The following is an 18543-nucleotide window of genomic DNA, read 5'->3' as shown; positions in this document are numbered from 1 at the left end:
GATATAAGGGTGAACACTCTGGTGAAAACCTGTGGTGCTGTGGAGAGACCAAAACACAGCACCTTGAACTGGTACTCTTTGTTGTCTAGGCTGAATCTTAAGTACTTCCTTGAAGACGGATGGACTGGGATCTGGAAGTACGCGTCCTTCATATCCAGTGTACACATGAAGTCTTGCAGTCTCACTGCTAGTCTGACCGTGTCTGCGGTCTCCATGCTGAACGGAGTTTGTTTGACAAACTTGTTCAGAGCCGAGAGGTCGATGACTGGTCTCCAGCCTCCAGACGCCTCCTTTACAAGAAAGAGTCGACTGAAGAAGCCTGGAGACCTGTCGAGGACCTCCTGGAGAGCGCCCTTCTTCAACAGGGTCTGGACTTCTGCCCGAAGGGCTTGCCCCCTTGATGATTCCATGGCAAGGGAGCTCAATGACACTGTATTCGTCGTCAGGGGAGGTAGAGATGTTGTGAACGGGATGCGATATCCCTGACTGATTACGGAAATCATCCAGGAATCGGCCCCGAGTTGCTGCCACCTGTCTGCGCAACTTTGTTGGCATCCCCCCACTGGTAGACATGCAGGGGGACTGCCAATCCTAGCGTTTGCAGCCTCGACTGCTCCCTCTAGGATTCTTACCTCCTCTGGAGGACTTTTTGCTTTTCCTGTCCTTGGCAAGAGAGGGCTTAGACACCACTGTCTTCGCTGCTGCCGTCGGTTTTGTGGTCTTGGTCGGACGGGACTGCTGGGGTGCTGGAGGCTTATAGGGCTTAGATGTTAAAGCCCTAAGAAGGAGGGAGTCTTGGTGGGACTTCCTCCACCTCTCAGCGGCCTGTTCCACATCCTTAGGCTCAAACAAGTTTGTTCCTTCTAAGGAAGAATGCCTGAGCCTATTTATCTCGGTGCTAGGGACCTTCTGATGGAACCTCTCAGCCACCGCATCCCGACGTTTCAAGATGGTGTTTGCCCACAAGTTCGAGACTTGGTGGGCCAGAAACTCAATCGTGCGAGTGCCTTAGAGCGTATCAGGATACCTAAGGTCCCTAACCAGATATCCAGCCACGAAATGGCTTGCATAGCACACTTCACAACCTTCTCCTGGTTAAGGATCTCGGTTGCTGAGAAAGAGACCTGCCGGTTGGAGAGTCTCTCAAGAGGGACTCCCCTGGTAAGCTCTTCCAACGAATGGTGGAGAGGAAGTGCTAAACAATGCTCCTCCAAGATCTCGAAGTACCTCCTCGGCTGTACGCGAGGAGGTGGGAGAAGCTTGTTGCCGGAACTGGAACGACTGGAGGAGGACAACTCAAGAGAGCTGAACAGCGATCTTGTCCCTGGTACTCTTAACCCCAAGACCAGGGCAGAGCCGTACTGGCCTTAGAAGATTTTTGAGTGCCAAATACGTGGTCCAAGACAGTGTCTTTGCCCTCTCGAGAGGGGATCTCTGGATCGGCAAACCCATTGAGAGCCCTCATAAGAGTCAGAACCTGCCAAAATGCATGCTCTGACTCTTGTAGTTCTCCTCCGGATGTTGGACTTGCAGCGAAGTCTCCTGTCCCCAAAGGCTCTTCTTGGGGAGATTCATGGACATTTTCCGAGTGGCTAGCTGGTTCCGTTCTAAGTCTTGTCGAGGATTTTGGTACTGTCTTCGAGTCCTTCGACTCCTTCGTGGGAAGGATGTAGGACTCTAACATAGACGGTGGCGAGTTCTTTTCAGTCCCTACCCGGGAAGACTTTTCAACGCGAGGTGGGGTTTCCCTCATTGGTGCGATGGGGGAACGTCTCACCTCACGTGACTCCCCTGAGGATGGGAAGTCCTCGTCCGACAGGGAAGGAGAAAAAGTCTGGGGGGTGAAGGAACCTGCCTCGAAGGCTTGCGAGGAGTCAACTTAGCTCTCGGAGAAGTCACCGCGTCCGGAACTCCTCTTTTTCTCTTCAGAGGGGTAGAAACAGCCAAGGATCTGTGACCTAACTCAGAGAGAACAGGCTTGAAAGCCTGCATAACTGCTCTGATTAGCTCACCGAACCATGGTTGTTGACTGAGACGCGCTGTCAGACATTCCCTCTGGAGGGACAGGGATCGACGGATCCCTGGGAGGAGTTTCCATAGGGGGGTTTGCCCGAAAAAAGAAAAAGGGATCCTGGACCTTTCTGGATATTTCCCTCCCGCTGCAATGCGCGCTGTTATGCGCTTGCGGGGAGGGGAATGCGGCGATGGCGACCTTGCCGTGCGTTGTCCAGCAGCCTCGCGAGCGGGAGGGTATTGACGCTCGCGCGATGGAGAATACCAGGAGTCGCGCGCGGGCGATTGCGAGGGCGCGCAGGAGAGTGATGGTGCGTAGGAGACTGTGGGCACACAGGAGAGCGCGCAGGAGACTGATTTCGCGCATGCGGGCGAATGTTCGCGCGCGCAGGATCAAGTCGTTGGACACGCGGGCGAGAGTTCGCGCGCCCCAGCAGATGTCGTAGGGCGCGCAGTTGGAGCCTATGCGCGTGGCCACGCATCTTGTGGGCGCGCGTCAGTATGGTGGCGCGCAACTGCAGGAGAGGATGGGCATGGGCGCGCAGGGCGTGCGCGCGTATCCTCGTGGGCACGAGAGGGTGACTGCGCGATGGCGAGCGCTAGTGCGCTGGAGACAGCAGTTGGCGCGTTGGCGAGCACTGGCGCGTAGGAGAAGTCTTCTTTGACTTCTCAACAGCGCCCAGACCCGAAGATCGTGGGCGCGCAGGAGAGATCGCTGTGCGTGGGCGTTGGCGCGCGGGAGAGCGCTGGCACGCAGGAGAGCGCTGACGCGCAGGAGAGCACTGGCGCGTTGGAGAGCGCTGACTCGTAGGAGAGCGCTGGCGCGCAGGAGGTTGATGGCGCGCTAATGCGTTATCCCAGGCAAAAGCCTGGCGTGCAGGAGAACGTTGGCGCGCATGCCCATCATTAGCATGGCGCGTAAGGGACGTATGCGCGAGATGGCGCATATGCCCTTGATGCCCCGTAATAGGGTTTGATGCCTGACGAGCATGCAAGTCAGGTTTCGCAGGCACGTAGCGCGCATCAGCTCTCAGGAACGGCGATGGCAGGTCGGCAGGTCTGTCGGGTGGAAGGTCGATGTGTCCTTTGTAAGGACGACCTTCCACCGAAGGGGATCGCGAACAATCTGCTGAGATGTCCAGGACCAGAGTAGGAACAGTCGGTGAACGCTGACGAGGCTCCTCTGCGCCAGACTGCAACGAAGATGATGAACCGAAGAGGCGCCTCCTCATCGCAGGTGAAGGAAGGCCTCTCTGGCGAAGAGATAGGCGAGCCTTGCGACGGATACGCCCTCTGGGGGCCGTTGGATCAGTAAGCTGACCTGCAGTCCTCTGAAGAGGAGTCTCTGTAAGTGAACTCCCCCGAGGGGGAGAAACACTAGCAGGAGAGACTGTTGGACAAGTTTCTCCCTCGTTGGTTGAGCAGGAACGGGAGAAACTAAGCCTTCAGCTACTGAGGGATTTGAAGAGGCAGAGGTATTAAGAGATACCGCATTGGATACCTCTGACCCCACAACGTCGACAATCGACAGAGGATCAACCTCTGCCAAAGTTGGCGATTGCTTCACAGCGGCACCCAATCGGATGTAGTCAAGTAATGCTTCCTTGGAGGCCGAACCCGCGAGCCCCAAGGAAGACCAAAGCTGAAATAGATGGGTTAATGACACATCCTCCCCCGGGGAGAGAGGTGAGCTGCCTCGCTAGGGAAGGCAACGCCATCTCTCGAACCCCGAGCTTGGAAAACAGTAGCATGGTCTACGCTACCACTCGACGGTCTCTCGAAAGAGACCGATCGAGTGGGAGCTTCGGAGGAGGTTTGGGCAACGGAAGAAGAGTCCTTGGGTTTTTCTCCTTTCAAAGAAACCTTTGAAGGAGAAAGATCCCGCCTGGACTTCTTACATCGCCGAGAAATCCTCTCCCATTGGGAGGTAGACCACTCGCTACATTCGCCAGACTTGTTATTACTGTCACACCCTTGGCCTCTACAGTAAGGGCAAAGGGTGTGAGGGTCTGTCTTAACCGCCGACATGAATGTTCCGCATGGGCGGTCGGGTAATCCAGGACAGGTGCACATAATCGCAGAGGCCAACTTCACTCACAAAACTGTCAAAAAGAGAAAGCAAAAAAAGCATTAATGACTACCAATGAGCGGTGAGGATGAAAAAGGACACGTCCGTCTACCATCCTAGCCGAGAGCAAAGTGAGCTCAAGCACAGGTGTGTGTGAGGGGGGGAGTAGCAAACTACCCTCCCCTACCCCCGCTAACTAGCGGTGTGGGTAGTAAACCCTCGTTAAATTTTAATAGCTCGTCATTTCAGCTACGCCGAAAGTAATACCCCTATTAAATAGCGTGGTTTGTATGTCAGTTACGGATCAAAGAAAAATTAACAGAGGAAGTCTTCCACACACCAAAATTATCTATAAACAAACATACAGTATTTAAAAACTGAAAAAAATGCACTATAACCTCACTATGTCAAAAGCATAAAAATTTCAAAGACCATTGCCAACGTTATTATTAAATAAATTTTCATAGACCATCGCTAATATCTCTTGCATAATTTTGGATAGGAATTTTATACCCACAAGAATCTAAAAATACTAAGCAAAATAATGGATTTTGAGCGAAGCGAAAAATCTATTGTTGGGATAGATAGCCATGTCGTCCTGATGGAAGGTTCCTTTTAGTAGCTTCCTAGGGTATATTTGACTACTGTGATATTCCAGAGAATTTTACCTTAAGGTCTCCAGAATTCTAGCTCCTGGCGCGAATATCCCTAAATTTTCCTTTAAGGGATATCGCATAATATCAGAGGACTTATTCTTGACACGCCACATAGCTATCTTCACCCCAAATGGCGTTTACGCTTCGAGGGGGAAAAGTGGCAAGAAAATTAAGGGGAGCTGTTAAAAGGTACCACTCCTCTGTTACTGTTTTGAATATCTAGATGACGTCATCATCGCCGCCATGTTTATACCTTGTAGCGTTAAGCGAGGTGCTACAGATAGAGTACTTTTTGGGAGGGATCCTTTCAAGCCCTTTTATATATAAAAAGGAAGGGCGGGTCCATCAGGACGACATGGCTATCTCACCCAAAAATAGATTTCCGTTTTTTGGGCTCAAGCTATGTCGTCCTGATGGAAGTTTACCAGAGCATTAACGTATTTTTGGATTTCTTATTTGTGCCTTAACCTCAAGACAAGATTTCCTTGGTCCCTTAGACCTAGAGACATATGACGTTACTGGTATACATCATTTCTTCTAATCATGAACCATGTTAGTGCTTCCTGCCCCCTACAGGGAAGAGTCATGACAGACTCTGGGAAAAAGTCTTGAGGTTTGCATAATCTTATGAGCAACCTAGCAATTAAATGGGTATACCAGTCTAAATTGTATACCCCATTTCAAATACAAACAAATGTAAGTAAAAGCCCCTGTCACCTCCCCGGGCATGCAGGGTTAGCTGTATGCCATAGACAGGTTTGTATCCATGTAGAAACAAATGTTTGTATAAGTCAATATCACATCCAAGTATACCGGGATAGTCGTATGGAAAGACAGACAGGTATATATCTGTGTAGAAACCAGGTATGTACACATAATTAGCAGGAACAAATGTACATGTATACAGTTGTTCTCTTAATTATATGCAGATAAAAAATGGGAGATCATAATTAATACTCGTACACATCTTTATTTATTTGAATTTGGGGCAAATGAGACACAAATACCAATTAGTTTTTATTGGTAATCAATAGAGTTTGTAAATCAGCTTGCATTTTATAACAACGTACAAAATGTTTGTGAAACAATTTAAGCATAAATATACAGGTAATTCCAGAAATATGAAAAAGAAACTATTATAATGCCACTGAAAATGAAAATTCTATAAAATTTCCAAACTAAATTTCTGTCATTAGCTGTCTGTTCACACTTGTGTAAAGAACACCTGGCACACGTGTTATACTTTATGCTTTTTACACCTTTAATAATTGGAACAGTCCAGTGTCACCTTGATGACACTCCTCTAAACATGTTGTACCGTAAGGTGTCAACACGCACACCCTGCACACAATAGTCCCAATTCATTCACTGTTCCTCGCAGTATTAAATGACAGGTTTCAGTACACTACCTGCCGCCACCACAAATCTCTTGATATCTTGCACTTGCTTCGCATAGTGTTTGAAAAACACTCTGGATGACTTCCATCTAGCATTCGAGCGAAGACGTTCGAAATCCATATATTGGAAAAAATTCAATGAAGCAATTTTTCTTGGATCATGACCTGCGGGTGTACTGTCCGGATCCGCTCTGCGAATAAAGTAGATGATCTTCGCCCTTATTTGTTTTAAAGAGATAAATTTGAACCTGATGTTTCTCCTTTAAAGAGCTGTCCTCCCCCAAAGTCTGAAGTTCTATGAAGATAGACCTTTAGGCACTCCACTGGACACAGAGAGACATCTTCTTTCAGAGGGCAGATTCTCCAGGGACCACACCTCTTGGTGGGTAGCTCGTTTTTAGCAAGAAACGTCAGATCAGGAAAAAGATTCAGTTCTTCCCTTTCTGTGAACTGAATATGGCCCTCATCTCTTGAAAGGGCCACTATTTCACTAACTCTGGCCCCCGAGGCTCGAGCAAATAGGAATATAACTTTTTGGATCAAATCTTTCAGAGATCAGTTCTCATTGTTCATTGTTGATGCAAAGTGGAGAACCTTATCCAAGGACCACGAGATGGGCCTCGGAGGTACTGCAGGCTAAAGTCTGGCACAAGCCTTAGGGATCTTGTTAAAGATTTCATTAGAGAAGTCTACTTGGAAGGCGTACACTAAGGGTCTAGTCAAGGCAGATTTACACGTTGTTATCGTGTTGGCTGCTAAACCTTGTTCATGAAGATGAATAAAGCAGGATAAACAGAAATCTGTTGAGATCTCCTTTGGTTTCTTTGCCTTGACAAACGCCACCCATTTCTTCCAAGACGACTCATATTGTCTTCTGGTAGATTTGGACTTATATTCTTCTAAAAAATTTATACTGTCTCTCGAAATCCCAAATCTTTTCTGAGCTGCTAAGGAGAGAAAATCATGAAACGAAGGTTTCGGGTTTTCTGTGATGAAGCGAAGACAGTCGACTTCTGCACTTGTTGAGACAGAAGTGGGTCCGGCAACAGGACCAGCCTCAGCCGCAGTTCCAGTACTAGAAGGAACCAGATGCTCTTCGGCCACTTGTGAGCCACTATAGCCCCCATTCCCTGAAAGGATCTCAGCTTGTTGAGGACTTTCAACAGAAGGTTGGATGGAGGGAACAAGTAAATCCTGGACCATCTGTTCCAATCAAGGGACATCGCGTCCACTACTTCCGCTAGAGGATCCTCGTATGGGGCCACATAACGAGGTAGTTTCTTGTTATCGCTCGTCGCTAAGAGGTCGATCTGCAGGTCTGAGACTTGATTTAAGATGAAAAAGAATGATCCTGCATCTAGGGACCACTCTGACTCTCACTTTGACTCTATCGGCGTGAGCCTGGATAGAGCGTCTGCCGTCACATTACGGAACCCTTGGAGGTGAACTGCTGATAAGTGCCATCTCTTCTTTTCCGCCAAACAGAAGATGGCCAACATCACTTGGTTGACTTGGGGCGATCTTGAACCTTGACAATTCAGGCATTTCATTATCACCTCGCCGTCTAGGACCAGTTTTATGTGGGTCGAGCAGCGAGGAGCCAATTTTTTCAGTGTAAGAAAAACTGCCATGGCTTCCAGAATGTTGATGTGGAAAATCTTGAATAGATCGGACCAAGTCCCCTGGACTTTCCGTTGATGAGAGTGACCTCCCCATCCTTCCTTTGATGCGTCTGTGTGGATGATGACTGAAGGTGGAGGTAGTTGTAAGGGTACCGATTTCTTCAGGTGCTTGACCTCCGACCACGGCTTGAGAAGTGATCGTAGTCGATTCGGTGTTGGTCTTCTTAGATCTCTTCGAGCGTTTGATGCGTATCTTCTCCAGACTCCTGTTGCATCCTTTAATTGTGCTCTTAGCACCGGGTCTGTCAATGATGCCAACTGAAGGGAGCCCAGCCCTCTCTCCTGTTGGCATCTTGTTATCCGAACGGATTTCAGAAGTCTCTTGACAGATCCTGCTACCTCTCTCCTCTTCTTTGACAGAGTGGAGAGGCGGTGTGACTGTAAGTTCCAATGTATTCCAAGCCCTTGAAACCTCTGAGCTGGAGATAGTCGAGACTTTTTGATGTTGATCATGAATCCTAGATGTTCCAGGAACTGGATCACTTTCTTGGAGGCTTGCATGCATTCCGTCTCGGATGCTGCCCACACCAGCCAATCGTCCAGGTAGGCTACCACCTGAACACCTTTTAGGCGTAGTTGATGAACAACTGCATTAGCAAGTTTCGTGAAGATCCTTGGGGCAGTGTTTAGCCCGAAGGGCATGGCTCTGAAGACGTATTTTTTCTTCCGTGGCCTGAATCCTAGGTAGGAGAAAAGTTGGCGACTGATTGCAATATGCCAATAGGCATCTGCCTTGTCTATGGAGACTGTGTATGCCTTTTTGGGTAGCAGGGTCCTTATGTGTTGAAGGGTTAACATCCTGAACTTGTAGTTTACTATGAACTTGTTGAATGGCGACAAGTCCAGAATGACTCTGAGTTTGTCTGAGTCCTTCTTGGGAACACAAAACAGCCTTCCTTGGAATTTAATGGACTTTGCCCTCTTTATTACTCTTTTGCCCAAGAGTTCTTGGATGTATTCTTCCAGAACGGGGGTGGAGGGTTGGAAAAATTGAGGGAATGATGGTGGAGCTGTGTTACAGCTCCAACCTAGTCCGTTCTTGATCAGGCTGTGGGCCCAGGGATCGAAGGTCCAACGATCCCAAAATGAACATAGCCTTCCTCCTACCGGAAGCATCTCATTTCAGATATTGACCGGAGCATTTGCCTCCTTGACCGCGTCCTCCCCTATTTCCTCTTCCTCTTGAGGGGCCTCCAGAGGAGTCTCTGAATGTTCCTCTACTTTTCGGCCGAAATGTAGTGGACTGACTTTCAAAGGCTGGATTAAAAGCTAGTGACTGTGTTACCACTGGCTGGGGTACCAAGTGGTAGGTGGGTTGAGGTTGTGCTACCATTTGGGGCACCGCGGTCGTGGGAAGTTGTTGTTGCTTCTGTTGTCTAGGGGGAGAGGGCAACCTTGGCCTCTTTGTCTTCCTTTTTGGTTGGGGACCCTCATCTGGGGAAGACTTCCTTTTTTGTGACAAGCCCTACTTTTGGCGAAGGTTCCTATTCTCCGTGGCGGCCTTGTCGACTACTTCTTTGACCACTTCGGATGGAAAGAGGTCCTTTCCCCAGATGCTAGATGAAATCAGCTTCCTGGGTTCGTGTCTCACCGCAGCCGAGGCGAACACGAACTCTCTGCAAGCTCTTCAGGCTTAATGAAGCCATATACAGTAGGTCTTTTGTGACCGTGGCCAGATGTTTTAGCCACGACCATAAACATATCCAGGTTCTGGGGATTGCTTGCCATTGTCGCCAAGGTAGTCTGGAGGGACATAGAAGCGGCAAGCCTTTCTTTGGTCTCTTGCTCCCTGCGCAAGAGAAACTCTGACATCTTAGGGAGGTTCTCGCCGAACTGGCGTCCAGCAATATCTGCCTCCAACTTCCTGACTGAGAAGGTAAGATGTACATCCTTCCAGTCCTTCTGGTCCATGGGCAAAGCTAGGGATAAAGGTCTACACTCCTCGAGTGTAGGGGCAAGGTTTTCCTGCTTCTATTGCCTTTAATGCTGCCTCGTACCCTTTTTCCATGAAGGGGAAGGCCCGGGTAGATGAAGCAACAAAGGAAGGATGTTTTTTACTCAGAGCCGGGACCTTTGAATTAGTGAAGCCCCTCTCCTTCAAAGTGCTAGTCAGCAAAGCCTGTGCTTTGGAGTGGTCAAAAACTATGACCTCTATTGGCTCTGTCTCTTCCTTTAATGCTGGCACCGTCTTCAGATGGACGAAGCAGTCTGGATAAGACTCAAAGCTGGGCCAAAACTCCACATCTTCAATGGGGACTGATCCCAGCTTTTCAGATATGTAAATCTTCCCGGTTGTCATGGGCATGTACTCTGCATGCCTCCACAGGTTTACATCCGAACATAAAGGAAGTTCCTTTACGTTGAGTCTTTTGAGACCCACGGGATGCTGCAAGTTGGCGTATTTCCAACCTCAACGCAGTTTCCTTTTCAGCATTCTGTTTCTGCATCTGCTGCATCATTGTCATAATGGAAGACAGAGTCTTCCCTATGTCGTCAGATGCAAGAGCAGAAGATGTCGAGGGTACTGGTTCTGGGGCAGGAACCGATGACACCGAAACCGTTTCGACTTCCTCCTCGGTATCAGGAGCCACCATTGACTCCTCTTCTTGACTTCCTGCTAGAAGGTCCTTTTCAGTGTCTTCTGACACCTCTGACATCCTTTCGTTTAATCGGATGTCTTTCATTGCGTCTGAGACATCCGACTCTGGGTATCTGGACGCAAGGGATCTCTGGCCGAGGCTGTGGAATTACAGCATCCTTAGATGCTCTAGGGAAAAGATAGGCCCGCATCCTTTCATTTGGAAAGTAAGGCCCCGTGGTGTTCTTTTGGAAACCACGAACCCATCTACGCAGCTTCTCCCTTGCTGCATCCCTTGACTCCGCTGACTGGGGGTCATCGAAAGCCTCAGTAACCAAGGTTTTGCAAATGTTACATACCTGGGGGTCCCAATACTTCAGAGGTCCCTTGGTGATGGAACAGCGTGAGTGCGTCCTGCACACCTGGTGGCCGCAGAAGTTCTTACTCCGCACGTTGCTTAAGACACTCTTACACTTAGGGTGGTCCTCCTGTAAAGAGGAAAATAAAATGCTTATACTTTGGTTCATCTCACTGGATAAACTTTACAAATATTATAATTAATATTTTTTTTTTTGCATATAGCTTAGGATAGATAAGCTAGAAATGAAATAGGAAAGACACATACATGTGATTCCTGCTAAACCAATTGCTGTGACCTCCCTCAAAATTAAAACCATGGGTCATTCTATATTGGAAAGCCCATCGGAAGATTTCTATCCTGTGAGGATAGGTAAGTGTAACTTAATGCTATCTTCCAGACGGTTTAAGATTGAGGATCGTTATCACTGATCATTTATAAGTGTATAGAAAGAACTTACTTTCTTATATAATGGTCCCAACAATAGGCTGCGCATGACAACACAGAGTATTTTGGAAAAAATAGGCTACTGTATAATTTATACTGAAGTTTTCTGTTTGCAGTATGATCTATAATGCAAATATACTGGCTACTGTATAGTCATATACTGTAGTTCCAGCCGGCATGTGCCGGCAAGGCTAGCACCATGGTACAGTTCAGTCGATGTATAGTCGGCTGTAGTCATGGCTGGCAGCTCACCGGCCGCCAGCGGATCGCCAGCTGTCGGCACACTATGCCTGCCGGCGAATATAGATACAGTATACAGTATATATACGGCAGTCGGCAACCTTTCCGGCTGTCAGCAGCTTGCCAGCTGCCGGCAGGTCGCCGGCTGTGGGCCTACTAGGCCAGCCAGCGACCCAGCAATCCATATAGTGGCCTGCAATCTGAATTTGGCCGGCTCATTGCCTGCCAAGTCAGATGTGCCGGCGGCTCTTAGGCTACCAAAACGCAAGTCTAGACAGCGCATTGCCGGCTAGGGTGCAGCTGCTGGTAGATTAGAACCCACCGGTACTAGCCAAGAGAGAGAGAGAGAGAGAAAGCATGGAGTGAAGGATAGTGTAAGAGCTCTGCCTTACAGCCTTCTTCCAGAATGGGTGTTCAAATAGAAGGGGAGAATGTATTATTCAGGCTTCCACCCATCCATAACTATTGCCGGTCTCTGCCGGCCACATGTTTATGAATGGCAGTCCATGAGAGGACTTAAGAACACTCTACAGCAAAGGGATCTTCAGCCGGCAGCCGGCCCAGCTCTCCCGGAGCACTATGTTCGTAAGGGAGAGCTGAGTGACTATGCCACTACGGTCAGAAGCCCGAGCCAGCCCCACAACCTGCCGGCAATCGGCACAATTATAGGATGAGGGCCAAAGGTTTGTGAAGGACAGAGTGGGAAGAGGTGAGGGTCCTATGGGGTGTGGAAGGAGCCGGCAGGGTTGCCGGTCCTACCTCACCTAAAGAACTCTGTTCCTGTACTGAAGGCATCCCAGGCGGCAGGAGAATTCTATTCTCCAGCCTAGGGTCAGCTTATACAGTAAAGGGGCCGGCAGCACCCTCGTCGCCACCCTTAAACAAGAGGAACAGAGTTCTAGTGCTGGTGTCATCTAGGTGGTAGAAAAATGTCTATTCCTCAGCCTAGGATCCGCCGGCACAGGACTAGTCAACTAGACCACAGGGAGAAGGTATCGATGTCATATGAAACCTTCAGGTGTGGTCTAGGGAAGGGAATGGACAGAAAACCCACCTGATTACTGTACAACTCAAGGCACGACTGACTAGTGTTATAGCCTAGGCTAAAGTCAGAGGGAAGGAGGGATTGCCCTTAATTCTCCTTAGGAGACAAATATCTCATTATAAAGACTTTAGGAGATATCTATCTCCGCCTGAATCAATAAAACGATACCCGGGGGCAATCGGGGAACATGTATGAAAGTATACTAAAGCCACTATGCTAGTCGCCTAGTGGCAGTGAGAATCGATTACCTAAATCACCGAAACTCTCTCGTAAACTATCTTGGAAGAGGAAGATATTATGCAATCAATGTATCTTACATGTATAAAAAAATTGCCTGAAACTTCATTGAAATTGTAACACTAGGAAAGTCTATTATATCATGCATAAGAGTACTAAAACTGAACGCCTAGGCTAGGAAGCCTAGCGTAACAAGATTCGGTTACCCAAATCGCTGAAACTTGAATGAATACTATCTGCATAATATAACGAATTCCTAGCAATGAAGACTAAATAGCTAACATTATTTTAATGCTATTCGTACTGGGAGGGTCGTTCTGGCTAACTAAATAACTCCTGCGTTACGAACGACAGCGTCCATGGCGCCTCCGGTTAGGCAAAAGCTCTTGTTACGTTAATTTAACCTTAATTCATATTATAAAAAGGGCAAGAGCTTACATTTATACAAAGGAAAGACCAAATACTCAACTTTCCAGAGGCAGAAGAGGCTGGAGATTGCATGATAAAACCAAAATTCCAAAAATAGCGAGAGCACCAGGAAAATCACCGAGCAATAGCGTTACGAGAAAAGGAATAACCATGGCGGCGATGATGACGTCATCTAGATATTCAAAACAGTAACAGAGGAGTGGTACCTTATGACTCCCCTTAATTTTCTTGCCACTTTTCCCCCTCAAAGCATAAACGCCATTTGGGGTGAAGATAGCTATGTGGCGTGTCAAGAATATGTCCTCTGATATTATGCAATATCCCTAAAAGGAAAAGTTAGGGATATTCGCGCCAGGAGTTAGAATTCTGGAGACCTTGAGGTAAAATTCTCTGGGAATATCACTGGGGTCAAATATACCCTAGGAAGCTACTAAAAGGAACCTTCCATCAGGACGACATGGCTTGAGCCCAAAAAATATATTATAAGTTCACCTTCACAAACAAGTATCCGTACGTTAGCATCATAAAAGCTCACTTAAACTTTAATGCAATACACAAATAAAAAACATAAAGAGAGTAACTTACCTACAATTGTTCCCATGCTTCTTAAAACAGAATTAGGATTTTGGCATAGATTTTTAAGATTCCATGGATGCTTGGCTAAAGGTGAATTTCGATGATTAGGAAAACCATAGGCATGTTCAGATGTATCAATACTTGCTGAAAGGACACATACATGATGAGTCCCATTTACAACTATGGACCAATACCTCTCATCTACTTCTAATCCTGATGGATCAGGTTGCCACTGAGTTGATATGTTACGAGCTACACGGTAAAACGTACTCAATGCTGTGCTTTTGCCCTGTAAAGGAAAATAGGATCTTACTCGAGACTAAAAACACCAAGAGCACATAACACAGTACATGAAATAAATTCTTAACGAAAACTGTTGACAATTTCTTGTTAAATATTGCCTCAAATAAGAGGAATGCTAAAAATTAATTTATTTAAATAATTTAGTTTAAAAGAAAAAAATAAACTTTTACTTTTCATACACCCAAACCATTCTTTCATATATTCTCAACTAGCTTCTGATGAAATTATCAATAAGGTACTGTTAATTCCTCTGTGCTGCAAGTAATAAAGGGGTGGGTAGCATGGCAAGTAAACTTAAAAAAATATATTATAGGTCTAAAATTATCTTAAGATTATCACTAATCCAAGAAAATAAGTAAAAAAACAGAATTTTGATTATAAGATCTTTAATTTCTATAGTTACCCTATGTTCATATTGCTTCTTCTCTAGACATTCCTCTTATCAAAGTTTACCCTCAAAATTCATAAAATAAATTTCCCATTTACTTTCCTATTAAAGATACAACCCACCCAGTAAAGCAATGATACAATCTAGTGGTTAACAATAAGTGACACACTAAGCGATACCCATTCTTCAGTTTCAAACTCCCAAGTATTTCCGTTCCTCAACATTACAAGTCAGTGGGGAGGCAAGTGGGCATGTACAGTACATGAATATCGGGTGAGTACTGTATTATGACTAGCAAATTACGTAAATTCCCAAGCTCCAAAACTGACCTGCTATATTGCATAATACACAATAGAAAAATACCTTGGAGCTCCCATAATAATATGCAACTCCCAGACAATAATACAGTATATATAAACATTGAATATCTAAAAGGTCTCTTTACATTACTCTCAAAACAAAACTGGGTGATTACTTTACATTTAACGAGATCTTCTCTCAAATGAACCTCTTACTTTGGTTCTTAGTCAGGGGATACGAGCAAAGCACCGAGAAAAAATATTGGTGACCGAAATAATACACTACAAAAATAAATATATTCTATAAAAATTAACAAATTAAGACCAAAAATAAATCACACAAAATATTAAATCTGAACTAAACCTTACACTAAGACAAAGTGATACTCTATAAAAATTAAACAATCCATTGTTTCACTAGAAATTAACTTATGAAAATATTTAATTTTGACAATTAATGAATAAATGTCACTTTAACACTTCTAGAAAAATAAATCAGAATTACACTTACTTATACTAAACTGTTATTATTATGTCCTTAGGCTCACACAAGGTTACTAAATGGTTAAGCAAAATAAATACACTTCACTGCTTAACCTAATCTCACAGGGCCAGTTACAAAAATTTATTCTATAAAATGTACTTACATTAACAAACCACACGGTTAATTTAGGCATACACTAATATCACCAATGTTTGAACAACACTATACACGGTATACGTTGGAGAGAAAACAATATTCACGTTTAAGAGGAAAACACTATGTAGTTATGAAGTGGCTGGAAAGAGGGCTAGCAGACGTTGGCTCTTTCCAAGGGATAGGCTGGATCTCTTCTGTCTCCTATACCCTGCTAGGTCATATATATATTAACTTAATTCACTCTAGAAATTTCTAGTAAATCCTTCTCCTGGCGTGGGGGCATGGCTCTGGCGGCGTAAAGTTGCCAACTTAGTCATTTGAAGAAGGGGTACTACTGTTGCTAGCGAGGCAACTCTCTCAGCTAACTCTGCCCACCTCCTCTCACAACATTAAATACAGAATAAACTTTAGTCTAGAATTTTCATGCCTCTTCCAGCCGCGTGGAAACATGATGCAATCCATAGCGTGTGTGTCATACAGCATAACTTTTAACAAGTTACATAAGACTTGGTAACAAAACTACGTGAAATGAAAATTTAATTCTTAAAATAACGTAAATTTACACATTCGGAACTGAATGAAAACACAACTAACAGAATGACGAAAGTCTTAAATAATTTACATACATTACTTAATCCTACGTGACTGGAACTCACCTTATGATCTGGTTATACATTTCTTAAATACACAAATAAAATGTGAATAAAATATTCTACTTTAATGAAGATAAGCTTTGTAAGATAGCTACCCCCAAAAAGATTATTTATTCCGCGCCTGAATCACCGATTCAGCCCGTGATAAATAATCTGCAACAACTTTATCTTTACCTGATATATGCTTTACATTAATACAATATGGTTGTAAACATAATGACCATCTATTTAACCTTTGATTGTTATTCTTCATTTTATTAACAAAAGTTAAAGGATTGTAATCTGAATATACATTTTCTTTATTCTGTGGATTATTCACATAAACTTCTAACTTCCTTGTCGCTGTGATTAGCACTAGCAGTTCCTTTTCAACTGTCAAGTAGGCTCATCGATGCTTCTTCAGCTTCGATGACATAAAACAGACGGGGTGAAAAATTCCTTCCTTGCTTTCTTGTAATAAGACAGCTCCAATCTCATTGTCCGACGCATCCACTTGGATAAACAATTTCTTCTTGAAAACGGTTCCTTGCAGTATTGGTTTCACAATTAATATGGCCTTTATCCTATCGAAGGACTTCTGGCACTCGCTGGTCAATACAAACTTTTACTTGGGCTAGTCAAATCTGTCAAGAGAGCGACTACAGCTGAAAAATTTGGGTAAAACCGTCTGTAAAATCTTGCCATCCCTAAAAATTGTTGTAATTGCTTCCTCATTGGAATGACGAAAGTCTTATGCAATTTACATACATTACTTAATCCTACATGAGTGGAACTCGTCTTACAAGCTGGCTATACATCTCCTAAATACACAAATAAAATAATCTACGTTCATGAAGACCAGCTTCATAAGAATAAAAATAAAAAAATCAATTAAAATTCAGTTAACTGTATTTCTATTAACCTTTCCTGATGATCATATTACTGACTCTCATACTCTGATGGAGATGGGATGCCAGTGAAGGAAATATATGGGTCAACAAAAATTTGAAAGGTACAATATAACCCAATTAGAATTCTAGACTCAATAGGTTTACAAATTAATGAGAATCATCTTAGACAATTGCTAATAGGGCTCCAGATGGTTTTTCTAATGATATTTGGAATATCAAAAAATAAATCTATGACTTAATTTCCTTAAAAAAATTAGATCAGAGCAGCAGCCCCTATAGGACCAACAGGGCCAGTAATCTTGATAAGAAAGTCAGGATTTTTCAAGATAATGTCTATCTAACACCCGACTGGTACATATTGAATTGCCTCCAAAATCCTTTCTAAAGAAAGCTTTCTGCAAAATTTAATAAGAGATGTAGATTTACTCCTAATATCTAGAATCTTGATATACATGGTTATTATAAGATTTGGATTCAAACTTGATGAGTTCCTGAGCCAATACCTTCAACAAGAAAATACACTGCCTTCTGGACAGTGAATGAATTGACATTCTAATCTCACCTAATCAAGAAGAGGCACTACCTAAAATGTTCCTATTTTGTTCAAAATATACTGAATGTCTCATATTCAATAAATACCACTATTCTTAGATGAAATACTTAAAACTATTCCTAATAAGTGGAAGCAAAGTGGACTACCTCAAGGATCTGTCCTTGAACCATTGCTATTTCTGATCTACATTAACGACATAGATTTAGGATTATCTAGTAAAATGGCCAAATTTGCTGACGATACTAAATTGGACATAAATGCTGCGAATTCAAAAGACGTAGAAGCCTTAAGAGAGGATCTAATGAAGCTAGGAGAATGGTCCAGAAATTGGCAAATGCCTTTCAACAGTGGGAAATGTAAAGTAGTGCACATAAGTTATAGTAACCCCCAATCAGAAGGGTAATGAAATAGGAAGTGGGGACCAGGAGGAAGGTCTTAGTATTATTATCAGAAAGGATTTGAAGTTTACCAACCAGAGCATAAAAGCTGAAAGAAAGCACAGAAACTAATAGGCTACATACAGAGACAATTCAAATACAAAAACAAAGACACTGTAATACACCTGTACACATCACTAGTAAGACCCCATCTAGAATACAGAGTCCAATTCTGGGCTTCAAGTACACAGAAGGATATAGATAGACTGGAAGCAGTACAAGCTAGGATCACCAAACCAGTTCAAGACAATTTGCATATAGACGGAGATGGAACGTTTGCACTTATTTGATCCTGAAACTCGATGACTAAGGGGTCAATTAATAGAGGCATTCAAAATTCTTAAAGGAATAACATATGTCGATTACAACAATCTATTTACACTTAGCACAAATCAGTCCAGAGGTAACGGATACAAATTGAAATTGAAAAGATACGACATCACTCAATGTGGCGATTTCTCTCTATGAAAAAAAAACAATAACAATTATTTTTCCTTGTTCCCTTTCCTCACTGAGCTATTTTCCCTGTTGGAGCCCCTTGGCTTATAGCATCCCGCTTTTCCAACTAGGGTTGTAGCTTAGCAAGTAATAATAATAATAATGATGACTGTATAGATGTTTTGAATAAGTTAAGAAATGGTGTAAACAATACTT

At 44.3% G+C, this 18543-nt stretch overlaps 1 protein-coding gene across 1 annotated transcript in view; it reads right to left on the bottom strand.

The window, feature by feature from the left end:
* The window catches only part of Jarid2 (Jumonji, AT rich interactive domain 2), a 336896-nt gene that overhangs the window by 56825 nt on the left and 261528 nt on the right, over positions 1-18543 (bottom strand). Inside the window, exon 16 of the mRNA XM_068388399.1 lies at positions 13736-14015. Within this exon, the coding sequence (XP_068244500.1) occupies positions 13736-14015 (280 nt within the window). The remainder of the gene's footprint in view (positions 1-13735; positions 14016-18543) is intronic.

This window comes from Palaemon carinicauda, chromosome 15 (assembly GCF_036898095.1).
Source record: "Palaemon carinicauda isolate YSFRI2023 chromosome 15, ASM3689809v2, whole genome shotgun sequence".
NCBI lineage: Eukaryota > Metazoa > Arthropoda > Malacostraca > Decapoda > Palaemonidae > Palaemon > Palaemon carinicauda.
This window is presented reverse-complemented; position numbering and strand designations above follow the sequence as displayed.